Source organism: Phoxinus phoxinus (assembly GCF_949152265.1).
Source record: "Phoxinus phoxinus genome assembly, chromosome: 7".
In the NCBI taxonomy this organism is placed as follows: Eukaryota; Metazoa; Chordata; class Actinopteri; order Cypriniformes; family Leuciscidae; genus Phoxinus; species Phoxinus phoxinus.
The window spans coordinates 38,436,752-38,455,963 of record NC_136882.1 but is presented as its reverse complement, the minus strand read 5'-3'; the positions used below and the strand labels follow the sequence as shown (position 1 = coordinate 38,455,963).

General features: G+C 40.1%; 2 protein-coding genes and 1 long non-coding RNA gene across 6 annotated transcripts in view; 2 read left to right on the top strand and 1 right to left on the bottom strand.

The window, feature by feature from the left end:
• dpp10 (dipeptidyl peptidase like 10) overlaps positions 1-9,614 on the top strand; it is an 82,741-nt gene extending 73,127 nt beyond the window's left edge. For both annotated transcript variants that reach the window (XM_079619624.1, XM_079619625.1), the window contains exons 20-26: positions 930-1,124; positions 5,109-5,163; positions 5,258-5,357; positions 6,642-6,700; positions 6,793-6,865; positions 8,528-8,601; positions 8,685-9,614. In XM_079619624.1, the coding sequence (XP_079475750.1) occupies positions 930-1,124; positions 5,109-5,163; positions 5,258-5,357; positions 6,642-6,700; positions 6,793-6,865; positions 8,528-8,601; positions 8,685-8,822 (694 nt within the window). In that variant the 3' untranslated portion in view covers positions 8,823-9,614. The remainder of the gene's footprint in view (positions 1-929; positions 1,125-5,108; positions 5,164-5,257; positions 5,358-6,641; positions 6,701-6,792; positions 6,866-8,527; positions 8,602-8,684) is intronic.
• A 3,970-nt stretch (positions 9,615-13,584) lies between these two features.
• The window catches only part of LOC307001597 (inactive dipeptidyl peptidase 10), a 54,598-nt gene continuing 48,970 nt past the window's right edge, over positions 13,585-19,212 (bottom strand). The window contains exons 24-27 of one of the 2 annotated variants that reach the window (XR_013798270.1): positions 18,851-18,923; positions 18,396-18,469; positions 15,597-15,956; positions 13,656-14,008 (exon numbers count right to left, since the gene is read on the bottom strand). Coding sequence is in view for 1 of the 2 variants with exons in the window: in XM_079618321.1 (XP_079474447.1) it covers positions 15,822-15,956; positions 18,396-18,469; positions 18,851-18,923 (282 nt within the window). In the remaining variant the exon portion in view is untranslated. Of the gene's footprint in view, positions 15,957-18,395; positions 18,470-18,850; positions 18,924-19,212 lie in introns of both variants that reach the window. The other variant, XM_079618321.1, reaches the window with a different exon arrangement.
• LOC307001598 overlaps positions 15,829-19,212 on the top strand; it is a 54,752-nt gene continuing 51,368 nt past the window's right edge. For both annotated transcript variants that reach the window (XR_013798271.1, XR_013798272.1), the window contains exon 1: positions 15,829-15,966. This is a non-coding gene — a long non-coding RNA (uncharacterized lncRNA). The remainder of the gene's footprint in view (positions 15,967-19,212) is intronic.

Here is a 19,212-nt window from a genome sequence, read left to right as displayed (position 1 = left end):
ATTCAACAACTCAGCACTTCTGTGAGGTAGCTTGAACAATCAAGTAATAAATAACATAAATTCTTCACTTTTGGTGATGTCAAAGCGTTGCTGTTTCTGTGTGGAGTCAAAAGGGTCTAACTCTGTGCCACCGCATAACTATAGATGTGTTCAAAAATAATGAGAATATATATATATATATATATCCGAGTCCTGATCGGGAGGTAACGTCCGATTCCGATCGAGTCTGAAACCACGTGATCGGATCTGGACATCCCTACAAACCAGTATATAAATATGATTACAAATTTCGCTAAACGATTACTATGATTACTAAAATCTGCACAACAGAGCAAAAATATTAATAAAAAAGTGATATTACACTGTGTGGCTTCTGGATGCACAGCTGTTTGCAGTTTAAGGTAAAACATTCATTAGCAAACATTACTAGTAAAGCTATCTTACTATAGGATACTATGCAATTAGATAACCTGTTCATTCATTCATTAATAGGGGGACTTTAAGAATGTTTAGATATTTGTACTGGGGAAAAAAGAGGAAGAACGTCATTTTTTTTGCAGTGCAGAACTGTCTTTGAACCTTCCCATGATGCCATTGTTTTGGGGGCAAATGTTCATTTCAATCCCAAAGGACTTTACTTGCACAAATACTTACAATAGATCCGGCATAAAAGTAGAGCCTTTGTTCACATGGTACTATTAGATCTGCTATCCACCTGGGTTTATGGAGATGTCACTACCTTTGCTGCTCTCTAAAGCCCTGTGATGTGAAGTTCAAGCAGCGGTGGAGGATGAAACGACTCTCTGTGAGCAGAAACATCTGTGAAAACATCATTTCAAAGGCCGGAGATGCATGTTGTCTCGGATTGAAATGCATGCGGTGGCGATGCGCTGATGTGTGTTGTGTGTGTGTGTGTGTGTGTGCTTCAGTGATGCTGCCCCCGGTGGTCAGCAGGTGAATGACCAGTACGCAGTGGACTGGGACTCTGTGCTGGTCAGTTCGGACAATGTCATCGTGGCTCGTCTGGATGGCCGGGGAAGCGGGTTCCAGGGCCAGAAGGTGTTACAGGACGTGCACAAGCGTCTGGGAGCCGTCGAACTGCAGGATCAGCTCGCTGCTGTCGAGTAAGAGCGTTTACCTGATGTTTTCTGCAGGGTTCGTACAAGCGGTCAGTGTTCGAACTTTACCGTGTCCTTTGGGGGAGCCCACTTTGTTTTCATTTATTTTTTCAAGGAGATTTGTGTATGCGCGTGAAGTTCGGATCATTTTACTGACTCTCTTGTCATCAAAATTAACAAATCTTTTTTCGGGCCATTTCGTTCATTTAAGGGGCTTTAAATGTTATACTTTTAACAGGCAAATTCCCCGAACACATGCACCTACGCAATCTTGATCATATTCTGAATTAAGAAATCTTTATAATGCAGTCAAAAATAATTTACAAGGAACATAAATAATTACTTTACCTTCCGAGTCTTTCGTTCATTTGTCACGTGACAGACGCAATGATCACATTACACAAAACTGAAATTGCACGTCAAAATAACACATTGTCAATATTTTTTGAGACCCCCCAAAATTTCACAAATCATGTTTTCTTATTAAGGGGAGCCGAGCTCCCCCGTAGTTCGCACCCTGCAAGGGGTCATCGGATGCACAATTCACTTTTATATGGTGTTTGCATGTAAATGTGTCTTTCTTTCCACACAACCACCATACAATGAAAAAATACATTCACTCCTTTTTTAATCTAAACACTCAATAATCAAGACGTTTGGATTTCCTGAGCAATATGATGTCCAGGTTCAGAAAGTAAAAGTCCTCCTCAGTATTTTGTTCCAATCACCTGGGTTTGCTAATTAGCAGTTTTTCAGCCAGGAGAACTAATGAGTGAAATCAGCTGACTTAGGCTGTGTTTACACGGAAACGATCTGAAGAGAAAACGCAAAAGACTCGGAGCCTGCAGCTACAGTCCCCCACCCAGACGTCCCGCATTCTCAGACCCCTCGTTTTTTGAGACAGCGCCTCCTATCAAATTGGATCGTGGGAACATGGGAAGAACTTAAGCCGAAACGTGTGTAACCTATCGTCAATTTTATTTAGCGAATCATATAGTCATTTGATTTATTTTTTAATCAAACTACTTTATAGCTCATCGATACACCAACATATGAATAGTCCATTTAATATTTGTAAAGATAGTTTGTAACAAAATTTGAGCCGTTAATGTATGTGTTTTCGCCTTTTCCCCAAAAAAATATTTAACATTTAGCCTTTAACCTTGGACTTTTTGTAGACAAGGCATTGTAAACATTTGATTCAAATTAGTTGACATTAAAATAGACCAATTAAATACATTAAGTGTGTTAATATCAAAGAATGTCATCATTAATTATTTAATCAGATTTATATAATTTATGTAGACTACCTAATTTGACAGAGCGATTGCAAAAAGAAGGAACATTCGCCTACCAGAAAGAAATTATTTTACCTTATGCATTTACATTACATTTTACATTTATTCATTTATCAGATGCTTTTATCCAAAGCGACTTATAAATGAGGAGGTTTTTTTAATGCAATTGAAGACGAAAAGTAAAGTAACACAATTCTTTCTTCCTTTTTTCTTTGCTTTGTCCCGTTTACAGCAAGATGATGTTAAGGTGATCGTTAAATAAAGTACATTATTGGTGTTTTGTCTATTCTTATTTGAGTTTTGCTTCGCGTTCAAAATATCAAAAAACAGGTTTTGTATTGTTAGCGTGGAATGTTAATTAAACCATTATCGGTTGAACTGAAAGGAAAATTGGAATTTTAATTAAAAAAAACATTGTAGCAATATAATATCACATAATATTTTCAGAAGATAGTTCAATCTGTAATTGTATCCCTTCCACCTGTAATTTTCTTTCAATTAGCTACACCCACGCTCAAAAAATAACTACTGGGTAATTTGTTAGTCAGAGAACAAAATGAGTTTTTTTGGCACATGCATTAAGCAGGGAACGCAAATATGTATTTGGATAACTTTAACTAAAACGAGACCGTAATATCTGACAACGGGACTCTTTGTGCGGGTGTTATACGATTTTCCGAACAGCAGGAGGCGCTGTCTCGAAAAACGAGGGGTCTGAGAATGCGGGACTCTAGCTGCAGGCTCCGAATCTGCAGCTTCATAATATTGATATGGTGACGCAAAAGTGTGTGAGATTGGATGTAGTGTGCACTCCAGACGGCTAGGTGGCGATGTGGAGCACTGAAAGTGAAAGAGAAGCTGACAAAGGTTTTCATGTTTAATACGGTAAAGCGGCTGCTTTAACCCTCGCTGCTCTTCGCGTGTCACTCAAAAATGACAGATTTTTTTTTTTTTTTTTTGCCCATGAAATTAATGCTATATAAGTTTGATAATGTTTTGTTATTTTCCTGTACTGGTGCATGCCTGTGACGTAAACGCGTACGCGACGCCTTCACTGTCTAGCAGACTTTTGCGTTTTAAACGTTTTTACCCTTTAGACGGGAACGCGACGGTGGAGCGTTTTTAAGATTTCCACTCTGGAGGGTGGTTTCACTTTTTTGCGTTTTTAAGCCCCAAAAACGCTGTCGCCGTGTAAACGAAAGGAACATCCGATAAAACATTTTTACGCTTTCACCCGAGAGCGTTCTCGTGTAAACAGGGCCTGAGTTCATGAGTGTAATAAACATATGGCAAGACTTTTACTTTCTGACCAATGGACTTTACACTTCTGCATATTGCTCATGCTCCGCCCACGGCCACTGACGGACTGTCCCGTATTAGCATATTTCCCATATTAGCATATTTCCCGTGTTAGCATATTTACGCCCTCAGCCATTTGTATACTGTCCGCCAAGGCAGCACTTTATGTGTCTTGTGTCGACACCCCCCACGGAAGAGGTGAGCAGTCGCTCATTATCATTTAAAGAGACATGCACCGAAACGAGTCGTTGTGAACAGAGCTGTTTTTGAGGAGGTAAAAAGGTGTTGTTTTACACAACCATTGAGGAATTTTAACCAACGTATGTTACAAACTTTACATGAAGACCGTAAAGAATCATCCCAACTTGTGGAAAATGTGCATCTGATGACCCTTTTAAAGGACTTGAAGTACTTGAATTTGACTTTTTTAAATTGAAGTCCTGGAAAACCCTTGAAAACAGCCATATTTTTTTAAAAAGGTACTTGAAAAGTGCTTGAATTATTGAAATACAAATGTGAAAGTAGTGTTTCATTTTATCGATAAAACAATATGTTCACTCAAAATGAAGCTTCAGCCCGTCTGATATACCGGTGAAACTGGAAAAATTTGAATATGGTGCAAAAGTTAATTTATTTCACTTAAAAGGTGAATCTAATATATTATATAGACTCATTACATGCAAAGTGAGATATTTCAAGCCTTTATTTGTTATAATTTTGATGATTATGGCTTACAGCTTATGAAAACCTGTTCACAATATTCTAATTTTGAATTTGGGGTTTTCATAAGCTGTAAGCCATAATCATCAAAATTATAACAAATAAAGGCTTGAAATATCTCACTTTGCATGTAATGAGTCTATATAATATATTAGTTTCACCTTTTAAGTTGAATTACTGAAATAAATGCACTTTTGCATGATATTCTAATTTTTCGAGTTCACCTGTATATATAGAGCAATTTCTCACGGCTATATAAATACAATCATATATGATACATCTTTCATTCTTCAGGTCAATCGTATATTAATGGAGGAGAAAAGTGATCTCTTTGACATCGTATAGTTAAAGTTACCACAGTCATGTCATGTGCTGCACTTTATTTGTACCATTTAGTTTTATTGGTTTATTTGTGTTTACCTTTTTTAGAATTTGAAAGATAATAAAGATATTGTTTGATAAGCGAGATCACAGATTGTAGTCCTTAAAAAAGCTAAAAAAAAAAAAGTAGTGCTTAAAGTTTAATTTTACAGTATCTCTACGAACCCTGTTTCTTCTATCATCGTTTACTCTTCCCCGTGTGTGTGTGTGTGTGTGTGTGTGTGTGTGTGTGTGTGTGATCTAACACTGCACACACTGCTGTGAAACACGTTAAATCATGCTTTTGTTCCAGGTACCTGCTGAAATTTACGTACATTGATCGGACCAGAATTGGTGTGTTTGGTCGGGTAAGTCGCAGTTTAAGCGTCACACACACACGGCTGCTTTAATGAGAGAAAACCACTGATCTTTCTTCACACTTCCATATTTGTGTTTCCGCAGGATTACGGAGGATATATCGCACTTCTTCTGATTAAATCCACTGAGAACTTGTTTAAATGTGCAGCGGCCATGTCGCCGGTGACAGATTGGAATTTGTATGGTAAGTTATTGTGATGTGAATTTTTTTTAGCATATAAAAATGGTCTCCAGAGAGAGTTGTTCTCTATATCAGTGTCAGTGTTTCTGAACTCCTGAAACGCCTCCATTGTAGTCTTTCTTCCAGGAATGAACACGTCACAATATTCCTCATTTAAATAATTCATACGCAGAATAAAAGGGCGGGGCCTGGTTGAGTTAGTTAATGCGTTGTAGGGATGGGAACCGAGAACCGATTCTTCTTCAGAACCGGTGCCCAGTGAATCAATTCCTTGAAACCGTTAGCATGCCTGCTTAACAATTGCGCGGATCGGTTCCACTCGTTGCAAATGTGTCATGACGTCACACACGCGCTGCGTTGTTTTGATTCAGAACGCGGCAAACATGGCAGAGGCAGAAGTTCGACGCAGAAGTATATGAGGCCTTTAACGGGACGCCATGTTGCTTTCCGACCAGCCATCGCGTGCCGTCTCACACACATTCACTCGCACACATACATACGCACTCACTCACTCTCATGCGCGCGCGCGCACACACACACACACACACTTGCGCACTCAACACTCTCTCGCGCTCACTCACTCACTCACACAAACGCACACATGCTCACTCACACACACGCGCGCGCACATACACACTCACTCACTAGCGCTCACACACTATCTCGCGCTCACGCACACACTCTCGCTCACTCACTAGCGCACACACTCTCTCGCGCTCACTCACTCACACACAAACGCACACATGCTCACTCACACACACACACTCACTTTGAGAAGTAGCTCACCTATACTTTTAGATTTGTTCTGAGGTTGCTACAAATCATTTGTGTATATGTGCTCTGTGCTGTGTCTTCTGATCAGATATTAAAGCGAGTTAATACAGACAAACTAATTTGTTCTTATTCCCTCACCCAATGAGAATCGATAAGAGAATCGATAAGGAATCGGATCGATAAGCAATATCGATAATGGAATCGGAATCGTTAAATTCTTATGCATTCCCATCAAAACTGAGTGTTTCGAAAAGAGAAAAGCAGGACAGAAAATAAACAAAGAACATTATAAAACAAAATAAAAAATGCAGTTCACGACCCCTTTAAGCTTTTGAAGTGTCTGGAACATTTCAGATCAGAGATCATGGTTTTCTGTTCTGTTTTGTTGTTGTTTTTTGGATTTTTTTGTAGACTTTTGAATGACATATTGGAATGAAATATGATAAATGATCAAATAATGTTATTACGGTTAAACTCTCTCTCTCTCTCTCTCTCTCTCTCTCTCTCCCTCAGCCTCGGCCTTCTCTGAGCGCTACCTGGGCTTTCCTCTTCAGGACGACAGCAGATATCAGGTAAGTGTGTTGGTTCGGTGTTGTTGACTCAGACTGTGTGTGTGTGTGTGTGTGTGTGTGTGGATGTAGTGACAGACGGTGTGTTTCTCCAGTTCTCCAGTGTGCTGCAGAATCCACAGGGGTTCAGGGACCAAACGCTCATGTTGCTGCACGCGACTGCTGACGGTCAGTGTGTGTCACAGTTCACAACGCACACTATTCACACAATGTGCAATTCACATGCATGCTCTATGAATAAATTAATTATTCTCTTTCTACAGTTGTGGCCAAAAGTTTTTTTTGTCTAGAAAGCCTCTATCATAAAATTTTTCTACCTTTTTTCTATTTTTAATGCAATTTTTTACCTCTAAATTACTAGATTTAATCAATAATTGTAATATAAATAAGCACATTCTTCACATTCTTTTACTTATACAAAATAACTCTATTACAAGCAAAAACTTGTTAAACCGGCTCAAAAACTCTCACATTGAGCTCTGCTGACCTCTTGTGGAAAAAAAATATTCTAACATGATATTTCATGACTCTTGCTCTTAAACTCTTAAATATGGAGCAAATTAACTCTTCGCCTGGTTCCCAAAGTACGTTTTCCTCCGTTTTTCTTTTCAGTATGCATTCAGGTGTATATTTAGACTTTTTTAAATAATTTTTTGGTAATTTTTTTGTCATATTGTGACTGTTAGTTGCAATGTGACTGATTGATTTTATTTGAAATATGTAAAAACATTGCACCCGTCATATTCGTTTTAATGGGAATTCCTAGTTCCTAATTCCTAGTGTGTGTGCGTGTGTCTGAGTGTGTGTGTGTGTGTGTGTGTGTGTCGGTGTGTGTGTGTGTGTGTGTGTGTGTGTGTGTGTGTGTGTGTGTGTGTGTGTGTGTGTGTGTGTTCTGCATTGGGGGTGTTCTTTAGTCTCATGCCTTTATTTGTTTGGTTGTTTTTTTTTGACAAATAAAAATAAAAAAATCCGCCATTTTCCATTCAAAATGACCCAAGGGAAGGATACTATTTGTTACTATTTTTATTACAACCACATAAACTCTTTGAATCCAGTCAATTTTTTGTGTATGTATTTCAAGTGCGACAAATCTCGCTAAGGTCTTAGACCACTGACTCTGATGAACACTGAATTTTAAAAAATGTAAAGAAAATTAATTTCGGGTCATAATTTCCTAAGAAGAGCCTGCAAGTTCAGTTAACCCATCAAAATATGAGGCCAAATTTTGCCAAAAATGATGTAGTACACTGCAGATAGCATTATCATAAATAAAACAATCTTGCTTGTGGACAATATTTAAATAAAGGGTGAAGATGTCAATTTTCCTAGGCCGGACATCACTTTTGGCCACTACTGTATTCACTACTGTAGCATATCACATTTATTTTTGATTTTATTAATTTGATTTATTGGTTTATTTAAAAGGGGACAGTGCAATTTCATAAAACACATGAACAAACATGGTTAAAAAAGCCAGAATTAGCCAAAAGGCTATTTTTCATCTGTAGTCCCCTGGCCAAGATGTAAAAAAAAGCATTAAATTACAAACAAGAAAATACATTTACAAGTCTATGGCAAATTGACTACAATATAACTACAATATAAATGACACTGTAAGATAACTTTAGGTACACTGTACCCGTTACAATGATAAGACACGAAAAACACATTTTCAAAAAGGCTATAGTACTGTATATACAATATATAATACAGATTAATAGGCTTTTAATGTTGGCAGACATAATTGTTAATGAGCCAAATTTTCAAGTGAACATGATTGCATTACTCTGCCATTGAGCCATTCTGGAAATATGTTGTTTTTTCCTCCAGCGAACATTAATTTCCAGCACACAGCCGAGCTCATAAAGAACCTGGTGAAGGTGGGAGCGAATTACACACTGCAGGTACTGAGAAAACACACACAATGTGTCTCGGTCCATGTATGATGGTCCAGATGTTGAGTGTTTTCTGCACGGTTGTTCCTCAGATTTATCCAGACGAGGGTCATTTTCTGTCCAAGAGCAGCGGGAGACACGCGGCCTCGACGCTGACCAGCTACTTCAGATCCTGCATGCAGGACGACGGGCTTCCCATCAGTGAGGAGGAGGAGGAGGAGGAAGAGTAGAGTGAAGATCACACACAAACACACACTGACACACACCACGATACACACACAAACACTCGGGACAGTGAAACACACTGGACGTTGAGACAAACATCCAGAGCAGAACACTCAAGTGAACAGCGAGAGCCAGGAGTGTGTGTGTGTGTGTGTGTGTGTGTTTGAACATGTATATATGCATGTGTGTAACAGTTTGGATGATGTATGTATTAAAGCTGTGTGTGTGTGTGTGTGAGAGAGAGAGAGAGAGAGAGAGAGAGCGAGAGAGTTTCTATGTTCCTGGCCAATGGATCATTATCGCTGGAAATGGATTAGAATGTTTCACATATCATGAATCACTATGATCTCCAATTGGCCGATGCGTTGGCCAATCACAGCACAGCAAGTCAGCCATTGCATGGTCCTTTTGCTTTGCTTCACTTCTTTTGCCACTTTTGTGTCTCAGTACGTTTTCACCTTCCGGAGGAGCGGCGTTCGATTTCATTTCTCAACATCCGTGACGACGAGCACTAGCTGGGAAGAACCGTAAATGCGTCGAGCATCTGCGTGAAGATCAGCACACGTGCAGTGCATTCTGGGATGGATGCGGCTGTGTTGTACAGAAGAGTGAGAACACACATCAGATGGAAGAACTTGGATCAGATTATTTGTCTCTGGAGGGCTTTTGTATCGCTGACTGTTTAGTTTTACTGGTGGTGGTGGGTGGGGGGTGGGGGGGTGACGGGTCGGGTCGGGTCGATTGTTATTGTTCTCTAGTCATGTCTATAAATAAACAACTAGTCCAAATCCAGCATTATTCAATTTTGATTGTACTATAATTTACTATCACTCTCTGTGCCATTCGTCCTGTTCCTGCAGACTGAACCACACTCATAACAACAGTGCAAATATGAGAAAATATTAATTACAGATGAAACTCAAAAAATTATAATATGGTGCAGAAGTAATTCAACTTAAAAGGTGAAACTAATATATTATATAGACTCATTACATGCAAAGTGAGATATTTCAAGCCTTTATTTGTTATAATTTTTAACAGCTTATGAAAACCCCAAATTCAAAATTATAATATTGTGAAAAGGTTTTCATAATCTGTAAACCATAATCATCAAAATTATAACAAATAAAGGCTTGAAATATCTCACTTTGCATGTAATGAGTCTATATAATATATTAGTTTCACCTTTTAAGTTGAATTATTAATAATTATTATCAAATTTTTCCAGGTTCACCTGTAATTCCACATCTAATAATGGCCAATAAATGCCTGGAGGGGATACTTGTTTTAAACTACCCTAATTTCAATTAAACCATCAAAATATGAAAAAATATATTTTAAATTTGATTGATGAACAAAACACTAAACTTGGTTAAGGTATTTATCTGACAAAATTATTTGTCAAAATTTTGTCAAAAACAAAAACAGGTTTTATTTTACTATGCAAAAAGCATACATTGACTACACAAAATAATCCGTTATATATATATTTAGTTGGTTCTCTCTTGTTTTTTTGTATGTGTTCATAATTTCTTTTGTAGGCTATGATAGCTTGACCAAAAATGATGAAAGCACAATTTGACATTGTTTCATTGTGTTATTATCATTAATAAATCAACCACAACTTACAAAATCTTTAACAAAGTTTGAATAATATTTTGAAAAAGATTGTCCAAGGCTGTACATCACTTCCGGATCACTGTAAACGGCTCCTAGAAGGTGATCAGACTCTGTAATTTGAAAGTGTTTCGGATGTTTGGCACTTTTTGAATCTAGTTGTCAGGATATTGTTGGATCAGGAACCCAGTCCTGCATCACCCGCGGACACACAAACACACACGGGTAAAGAGAGCGCTATTGATCATACCTGAACATTGCAGATTAATGTGGCATGTCAAAGTGTTGTTTTTCATATGACAGGATCGCTGTATTTCCATGTGATGTCAATGATGACTTCTGGAGCCAGTGGCTGTGGGAATCGAAGTTTACAAGCGGTAAATGAAGTATAGGTGTAATTGTACTTATGAATCATGTAAATTATAGCATATTTTCAATTTAAAATGGCATAAGTTCATTAAAAAGTTGATGTCAGATAACGTTTATGCGAATATAACTATGATTCACTAGCATTCTGATTCCTTTTTAATAAATTGAATAATTCCTGTTTAAAAAATATATATATTTTATGATTGCATATATTGTAATACAATCATTCTTAATTCTGTTATTATTCTGATAGTGGCCAGTTGCCCAAACTGCTTTAGTTAGGCTACATAAAAAGGTCGAATTGTCTCATTTAAATCTGAAAAGTGATATCTGGACCACATTTGCCATATCTGCTGATAATATCACAAACCCAGTCTGGAGCCGCACGGGTATATCTGTGGCAATATCCAACTATACATTGTATGGGTCAAAATTATCCATTTTTCTTTTATGCCAAAAATCATTAGGATACTAAAGATCATGTTCCATGAAGATATTTAGTAAATTTCCTACCGTAAATATATAAAACATGTATTTTTGTGAGTGAATGCAGCACAATCGTGAACATAAATGCACAACTTTAAAGGAGATTTTCTCAATGTTTACATTTTTTTACTCCCTCAGATTCCAGATTTTCAATAGTTGTGTCTCGACCAAATATTGTCCTATCCTAACAAACCACACATCAATGGAAAGCTTATTTATTCACATTTCATGTGATGTATAAATCGCAATTTAAAAAAAAAATTGACCCATGTGACTGGTTTTGTGGTCCAGGGTCACATATGGCAAATGTGGTCCAGATATTACTTTGCAATGCCACATGCCAGCCCAGAGCAAAGCAAATAAACCATGACTGTACCTTATCTGAGCCACAAAATCTGTATACATTATATATTAGAGTAATCTCAGTTAAACCTGTTAACAAGCAGAAACACTGAAGGAAAGAACAGGAGGAAAAAACCTGACTTCCAGCCACAGGCTAAGATGAAATCAACTGTGAATAAAAGACATTAAATCTCTCAAGTTATCAGCAGAGGAAGATTAAACCTCCAAAAACAGGATCTTCACTTATTACAATCCAGTTCGAATAATGCCCTTTTCACAAGATGTAATATTAGTCTTTAATGTCCCCAGAGTGTGTATGTGAAGTTTTAGCTCAAAATACCCCACAGATATTTTTATATAGCTTGTAAAAGTGTCACTTTTTGAGGGTGAGCAACTCACCGTTTTTGTGTATGTCCCTTTAAATGCAAATGAGCTGCTGCTCCGGCACAGGGGGCGGAGCTTCAAGAGCTCGTGTCCTTTTACCTCACACACACATAAAGGGGTGTTTGATTATGATTTCACTTTTCTAACTGTAGTTAGTGTGTAATGTTGCTGTTTGATCATAAACAACATCTGCAAAGTTACAACGCTCAAAGTTCAAAGCAAAGGGAGATATTTGCTTTTAAAGAAATCGCTTTTTAAGAACTACAACAAACGGCTGGTAGAGACTACACGACATTCCTCCCGGGTTAGTGACATCACCAACCCTAAATTTTACATAAACCCCGCCCCCTGAACACGATTTATAGATTATCAAGACAGAATATGCTAATCATTGACTAGAAGATAACTACACAAGCTACATAGATTCATCAACTAACCATTCAGAAATGTCCTGTTGCTTCTACATGTTGTCACTTCTTCTTGAGTCTCTCCATCTTTGTCTGACTCCGGTTTGAACATAAAAGACTAAAAGTTTTTTACAGTTTTCAGTGCGTGTGTGTGTGTGTGTGTGTGTGTTTGTGCTCTTGTAGCTCCGCCCCCTGTGCCGGGAGCAGCAGCTCATTTGCATTTAAAGGGACAGACACAAAACAATGCGTTTTTGCTCACCCTCAAAAAGTGACAATTTTAACATGCTATATAAAAATATCTGTGGGGTATTTTGAGCTAGGTTGCGGGGAATACTGCATTGCACTGGGTACCGACACCTCCAGGCGTCATATCCTGTGGTGTTCCTCAAGGCTCAATTTTGGGCCCTCTATTATTTAACTTATACATGCTTCCTTTAGCTGGTGTAATTATAATGAGTACATTAGATACAACTCTTATCTTTCGCTTGCACCAGATACTCACAATTCAGTTTCCACTGCTGGACTGCATAGAGGGCATCTTAAAAAAAGCACTAAAACAGCATATTATGATCTCAGAAACATCTCCAAAGCCCTGATATTCTCTCCCCTTCTGACCAGGAGAAACTTGTTCATGAATTTGTTACATCTAGACTTGATTAAAGGGATAGTTTACTTTGAAATTAAGTTTTAGCTTACCTCAAGGGCATCCAAGATGTAGGTGTCTTATTGGTATATTTCTACCAGTTTCTATCTATGAGTTGAGTGACATATTGCTACATATCTAAATGTATGTTTTTTTATTATGATTAATTTATTAGATCATTTATTTATGCCTAAATATTATTCTTTATGCATGGACTAATTTACTGAAAAACACATCTAGAGTGTATACACAGTGTTACGAGGTCTTATTATTATTAAATGCATCCAGGCTGTTCGGTTTAAAAATATATATATATATATTCTGACATGGACATATATAGCCTAGTATTCATTTTATTTCTTCAGGTCTTATAAGCATTTTGACACTATAATTTTTATAAAAATGGTAGAACAAGCAGAAAATATTTTTTTTAAAATGTGAAACTAATATATTATATAGACTCATTACATGCAAAGTGAGATATTTCAAATGAACTTTTGCACCATATTGTAATTTTTTGAGTTTCACCTTTAATTGCTAATATTGCATTATTGTTCAAAAAAAAAATTTGAGAACCACTGAGTTGTTACAGTGATTGTGGCATTTAATACTCTTAATGTCAGACTGCAGTAGTACAGGTTTCTCATGCTCCCTTTAACAAACAGCAAACTGACGCACGTGTCAAACTATCAGTGAATGCAGATCACATCATCTGATCTGATGTTCACATTATTATTATTATTATTATTGTTATTATTATTCTGCACTTGATAGGACGACTGATGAAACAGAATTAGGCCTTTAGAAAGAGCCCAGATGATCAGTGACTCAATGGAAACACACACTGAACCACAAACACATTAGATATTAGATTTGATATTGTGTACTTCTCTGAACGTAATCTATAGACCAGTACAGCACATGATAACCGATGATAGTGAGACTAGGGTTGTAACGGTATACCGGTTTATCACGATATTGACATATACGATTATCATATTGTGAATATTTGCTTATTACCGGTTTTGGAAAAAAAATTCAACCAGATCTCACATGCGCGCAACTTCTTTCCACTTGACTGCTTAGACTCCACATGTGCAGCGGAGACGATGTCTGAGACAGCGGCTGGATATTCTCATCTCTACCCCCGCTGACAAACAAGTTAAAATCTGCAGTGTGGGAATACTTTGGTTATCCAAAAAACGAACGCGCAACACTGGGTTTTCCTTGAAGATGGATATCCAGTTGTGTCCAGAAATGTTGACGAAGAATGGCTGAATGCGTCGAGCATGTTCTCCAGTATTGGCGAACACCATCCCTCCCTGCAGATCAAGTTACATTTATAACTTAAGGCCGTATTATTTCCATGTTGCTGAGGGAATTTACAAAATAACGCAGATGTCACGTAAAATGCGCGATTTGATAGATGGATGAATACATCTAAAATATAGCTGTGCAATAAATCAAATCGCTATATGAGCGTGTCGATTAATATACAGCGCAAAATTTTTTATATACTATAAACCTGCATGTTCTGTGTCATACAGTAGATATATACACTAGATATCGCATTGGCTATATCTGTATATATCTATGGTTCTGTTTAACAAACAAGGGGCCGGTTTCACAAAGCTATTTTAGACCAGTCTATAGTGTTAGACAAGTCTAAAATTTGCTCATAGACTAGTCTAATGCAAGTTTCACAAAAATAAAGACTGACTTAATTTAGACCAAAAAAATTAGACACCTTACCCCCAGGCTAACTTCGGTCTAAGACTCTGTTACCTTGGCAACCAGCAGTAACAATCAGTTACATCACAAACAGCCAAAAGAAAAGGGAAAATGGCTCATAATTTGTGGTTTGCAGACAACGTGGAGAGCGCTGAGAAAGGAAAGGGTTTTTAGGGACCGCAGTAACCTACTGGAGATATATAATAATGAGGACTTCATCGTCGGTTTCGTTTTTGTATCTGTACGTCTTTAATGCTCAACGGTCGGTTTAACGCTGTTAACTGTCATAGCAATCTTTTTCCAAACATTTCTTCTTGTTACTACATTCTCCGCTAAATTTCCCAAGTAAAATGTCCTTGTAACTGTTATACTCCTCCAACAAACACATATGTTCTGCTGGGATAAACTGCACTGAGCGGCTGGATGCGCTTACTCGATCCGCCATGTTTTTTTGTTTTGAAAAGTGTCTTAGTTTACCCAGAATGCATTGCAGTGTAGTCCTACTTAAGATAGTCAAAGTCTTAAGTGCTTTGTGAAACGGTCTGATTTAGATGTCTATCTGAAGTCTGACTATCTACTATATCTAAGCCATAGTCAAAGTCTATCTTTGTGAAACCGGCCCCATATGTTCAACAAAAAAAACCTATCTGGTTTCATTCATTTAAGAGTCATTGTAGCTGATGATGATTATAATAATAATGATTTAATACCGATGATGGTTTAATACCGTATATCGTGATATTTTCTGAGAAGATTATCATACCGTGAAAATCTCATACCGTTACAACCCTATGTGAGACAGAACAATGTTTCTTTCAGCCTGGTAAGAGTGACAGCACTCAACATCAGTCACGCTGCTGCTAAATACAGATTTAATGCTATAGTTGTGTGGACAAATGATGAAAATTAACAAACTGAACAAGTGTGAGTGTCCTCAGATTTGATGTCTCTCTGTCTTTAGATCAGATTGTCTTTAAAGATGGGAGAGCTGGTCACCCAGAGGATTTTCCCTGGAGCAACTGATGCTAGTCGCCATCGTCGAGGTCGCTGGTTTCTATGGGAACAGGTGCGTTGTCATGGAAGCACTCTCTGAAGAAGGAGATGAGCGAGTTCAGCATGTAGCGTCTGCTGGTGACGTCATGACCCTCATCAGGGAAGATCTGCACAGAGGTGAGAGGTCAAAGGGACGAGTGCACGGTGCAAGTCACAAGCTGTGTCCCAATTCAGAGGCTGTGTCCTCGAAGGCTGAATGCTTCACAGCGGCGCAACAAAGGTTGTCCCAAGAGCGTGAGGTCAAAGGTCGGAGGGTTGAGAGCGTGAGGCCAGAGTCGAGCATGTGAGGTCACAGGGTCAAGAGCGTGAGGTCAAAGGGCATGAGGTCGGAGGGTCGAGGGCGTGAGGTCACAGGGTTGAGAGCATGAGGTCAAAGGGCGTGGTGAGGTCGGAGGGCCGATAGCGTGAGGTCACAGGGTTGATAGCGTGAGGTCACAGGGCCGATAGCGTGAGGTCACAGAGCCGATAGCGTGAGGTCACAGAGTCAAGAGCGTAAGGTCACAGGGTTGAGAGCATGAGGTCAAAGGGTGTGGTGAGGTCACAGGGTTGATAGCGTGAGGTCACAGAGTCAAGAGCGTAAGGTCACAGGGTTGAGAGCATGAGGTCAGAGGGCGTGGTGAGGTCACAGGGCCGATAGCGTGAGGTCACAGAGTTAAGAGCGTAAGGTCACAGGGTTGAGAGCATGAGATCAAAGGGCGTGGTGAGGTCACAGGGTTGATAGCGTGAGGTCACAGAGTCAAGAGCATAAGGTCACAGGGTTGAGAGCATGAGGTCAAAGGGCGTGGTGAGGTCGGAGGGCCGATAGCGTGAGGTCACAGGGCCGATAGCGTAAGGTCACAGAGTCAAGAGCGTAAGGTCACAGGGTTGAGAGCATGAGGTCAAAGGGTGTGGTGAGGTCACAGGGTTGATAGCGTGAGGTCACAGAGTCAAGAGCGTAAGGTCACAGGGTTGAGAGCATGAGGTCAGAGGGCGTGGTGAGGTCACAGGGCCGATAGCGTGAGGTCACAGAGTTAAGAGCGTAAGGTCACAGGGTTGAGAGCATGAGATCAAAGGGCGTGGTGAGGTCACAGGGTTGATAGCGTGAGGTCACAGAGTCAAGAGCATAAGGTCACAGGGTTGAGAGCATGAGGTCAAAGGGCGTGGTGAGGTCGGAGGGCCGATAGCGTGAGGTCACAGGGCCGATAGCGTGAGGTCACAGAGTCAAGAGCGTAAGGTCACAGGGTTGAGAGCATGAGGTCAAAGGGCGTGGTGAGGTCACAGGGTTGATAGCGTGAGGTCACAGAGTCAAGAGCGTAAGGTCACAGGGTTGAGAGCATGAGGTCAAAGGGCGTGGTGAGGTCGGAGGGTTGATAGCGTGAGGTCACAGAGTCAAGAGCATAAGGTCACAGGGTTGAGAGCATGAGGTCAAAGGGCGTGGTGAGGTCGGAGGGTTGATAGCGTGAGGTCACAGAGTCAAGAGCGTAAGGTCACAGGGTTGAGAGCATGAGGTCAGAGGGCGTGGTGAGGTCACAGGGTTGATAGCGTGAGGTCACAGAGTCAAGAGCGTAATGTCACAGGGTTGAGAACATGAGGTCAGAGGGCGTGGTGAGGTCTCAGGGTTGATAGCGTGAGGTCACAGAGTCAAGAGCGTAATGTCACAGGGTTGAGAACATGAGGTCAGAGGGCGTGGTGAGGTCGGAGGGTTGAGGGTGTGAGGTCAAAGGGTCGATAGCGTAAGGTCACAGGGTCAAGAGGGTGAGGTCAGAGGGCGTGAGGTCACAGGGTTGAGAGCATGAGGTCAAAGGGCGTGGTGAGGTCGGAGGGCCGATAGCGTGAGGTCACAGGGCCGATAGCGTGAGGTCACAGAGTCAAGAGCGTAAGGTCACAGGGTTGAGAGCATGAGGTCAAAGGGCGTGGTGAGGTCACAGGGTTGATAGCGTGAGGTCACAGGGTTGAGAGCATGAGGTCAAAGGGTGTGGTGAGGTCACAGGGTTGATAGCGTGAGGTCACAGAGTCAAGAGCGTAAGGTCACAGGGTTGAGAGCATGAGGTCAAAGGGCGTGGTGAGGTCGGAGGGTTGATAGCGTGAGGTCACAGAGTCAAGAGCGTAAGGTCACAGGGTTGAGAGCATGAGGTCAGAGGGCGTGGTGAGGTCACAGGGTTGATAGCGTGAGGTCACAGAGTCAAGAGCATAAGGTCACAGGGTTGAGAGCATGAGGTCAAAGGGCGTGGTGAGGTCACAGGGTTGATAGCGTGAGGTCACAGAGTCAAGAGCGTAATGTCACAGGGTTGAGAACATGAGGTCAGAGGGCGTGGTGAGGGTTGAGGGTGTGAGGTCAAAGGGTCGATAGCGTAAGGTCACAGGGTCAAGAGGGTGAGGTCAGAGGGCGTGAGTTCACAGGGTTGAGAGTATGAGGTCACAGGGTTAAGAGCGTGAGGTCACAGTGTCGAGAGCGTGAGGTCACAGGGTTGAGAGCGTGAGGTCACTGGCATCAAGAGCGTGAGGTCAGAGGGCGTGAGGTCAGAGGGTCGAGGGCGTGCAGGTGCTTGTCTGTGTGAAGGACTCACCTGTAACCTATAGTTCACATTGATCACAGACAGCAGCTTCACTAGTTCTGCAGTTTGTTGAAAATGAACGTTTGCTAACAGGAGAGAAAGAAGAAGTCATGCGTTCTGTCTCAATGTATTATGCCGGGCAATAACCACCATTAAGGGGCATACAAAGTGAGATATTTCAAGCCTTTATCTGTTATCATTGTGATGATTATGGCTTACAGCTTATGAAAACCTTTTCACAATATTGTAATTTTGAATTTGGGGTTTTCATAATCTGTAAGCCATAATCCTCAAAATTATAACAAATAAAGGCTTGAAATATCTCACTTTGCATGTAATGAGTCTATATAATATATTAGTTTCACCTTTTAAGTTGAATTACTGAAATAAATGAACTTTTGCATGATATTCACATTTTTCGAGTTGCACCTGTAGTTGTAGGCTGTTATGTGTTTTGTTGGGCTCACCATCCGCTGTCCCGTGTAGGATCAGGAAGCGTGAATCCTCGGAGCGCGTGCCGTTCAGCAGGAGGCTGGAGATCTGAAGCACACAGTAAAAGTGTCGAACCCGTTCACTGATGCCATTCAAATCAGCTTTCAGCACGCCAAACAAATACAGTACGACTTCTGAAGTCAAAAGATAATACATAAAGCAGGGCCGGGCAGAAATAACATGTTAATTAGTGCGAGAGACATTGGTTAAAGGGATACTCCACTTTTTTTTGGAAATAGGCTCATTTTACAACTCCCCCAGAGTTAAACAGTTGAGTTTTACCGTTTTCGAATCCATTCAGCCGAACTCCGGTTGTGACGGTACCAGTTTTAGCATA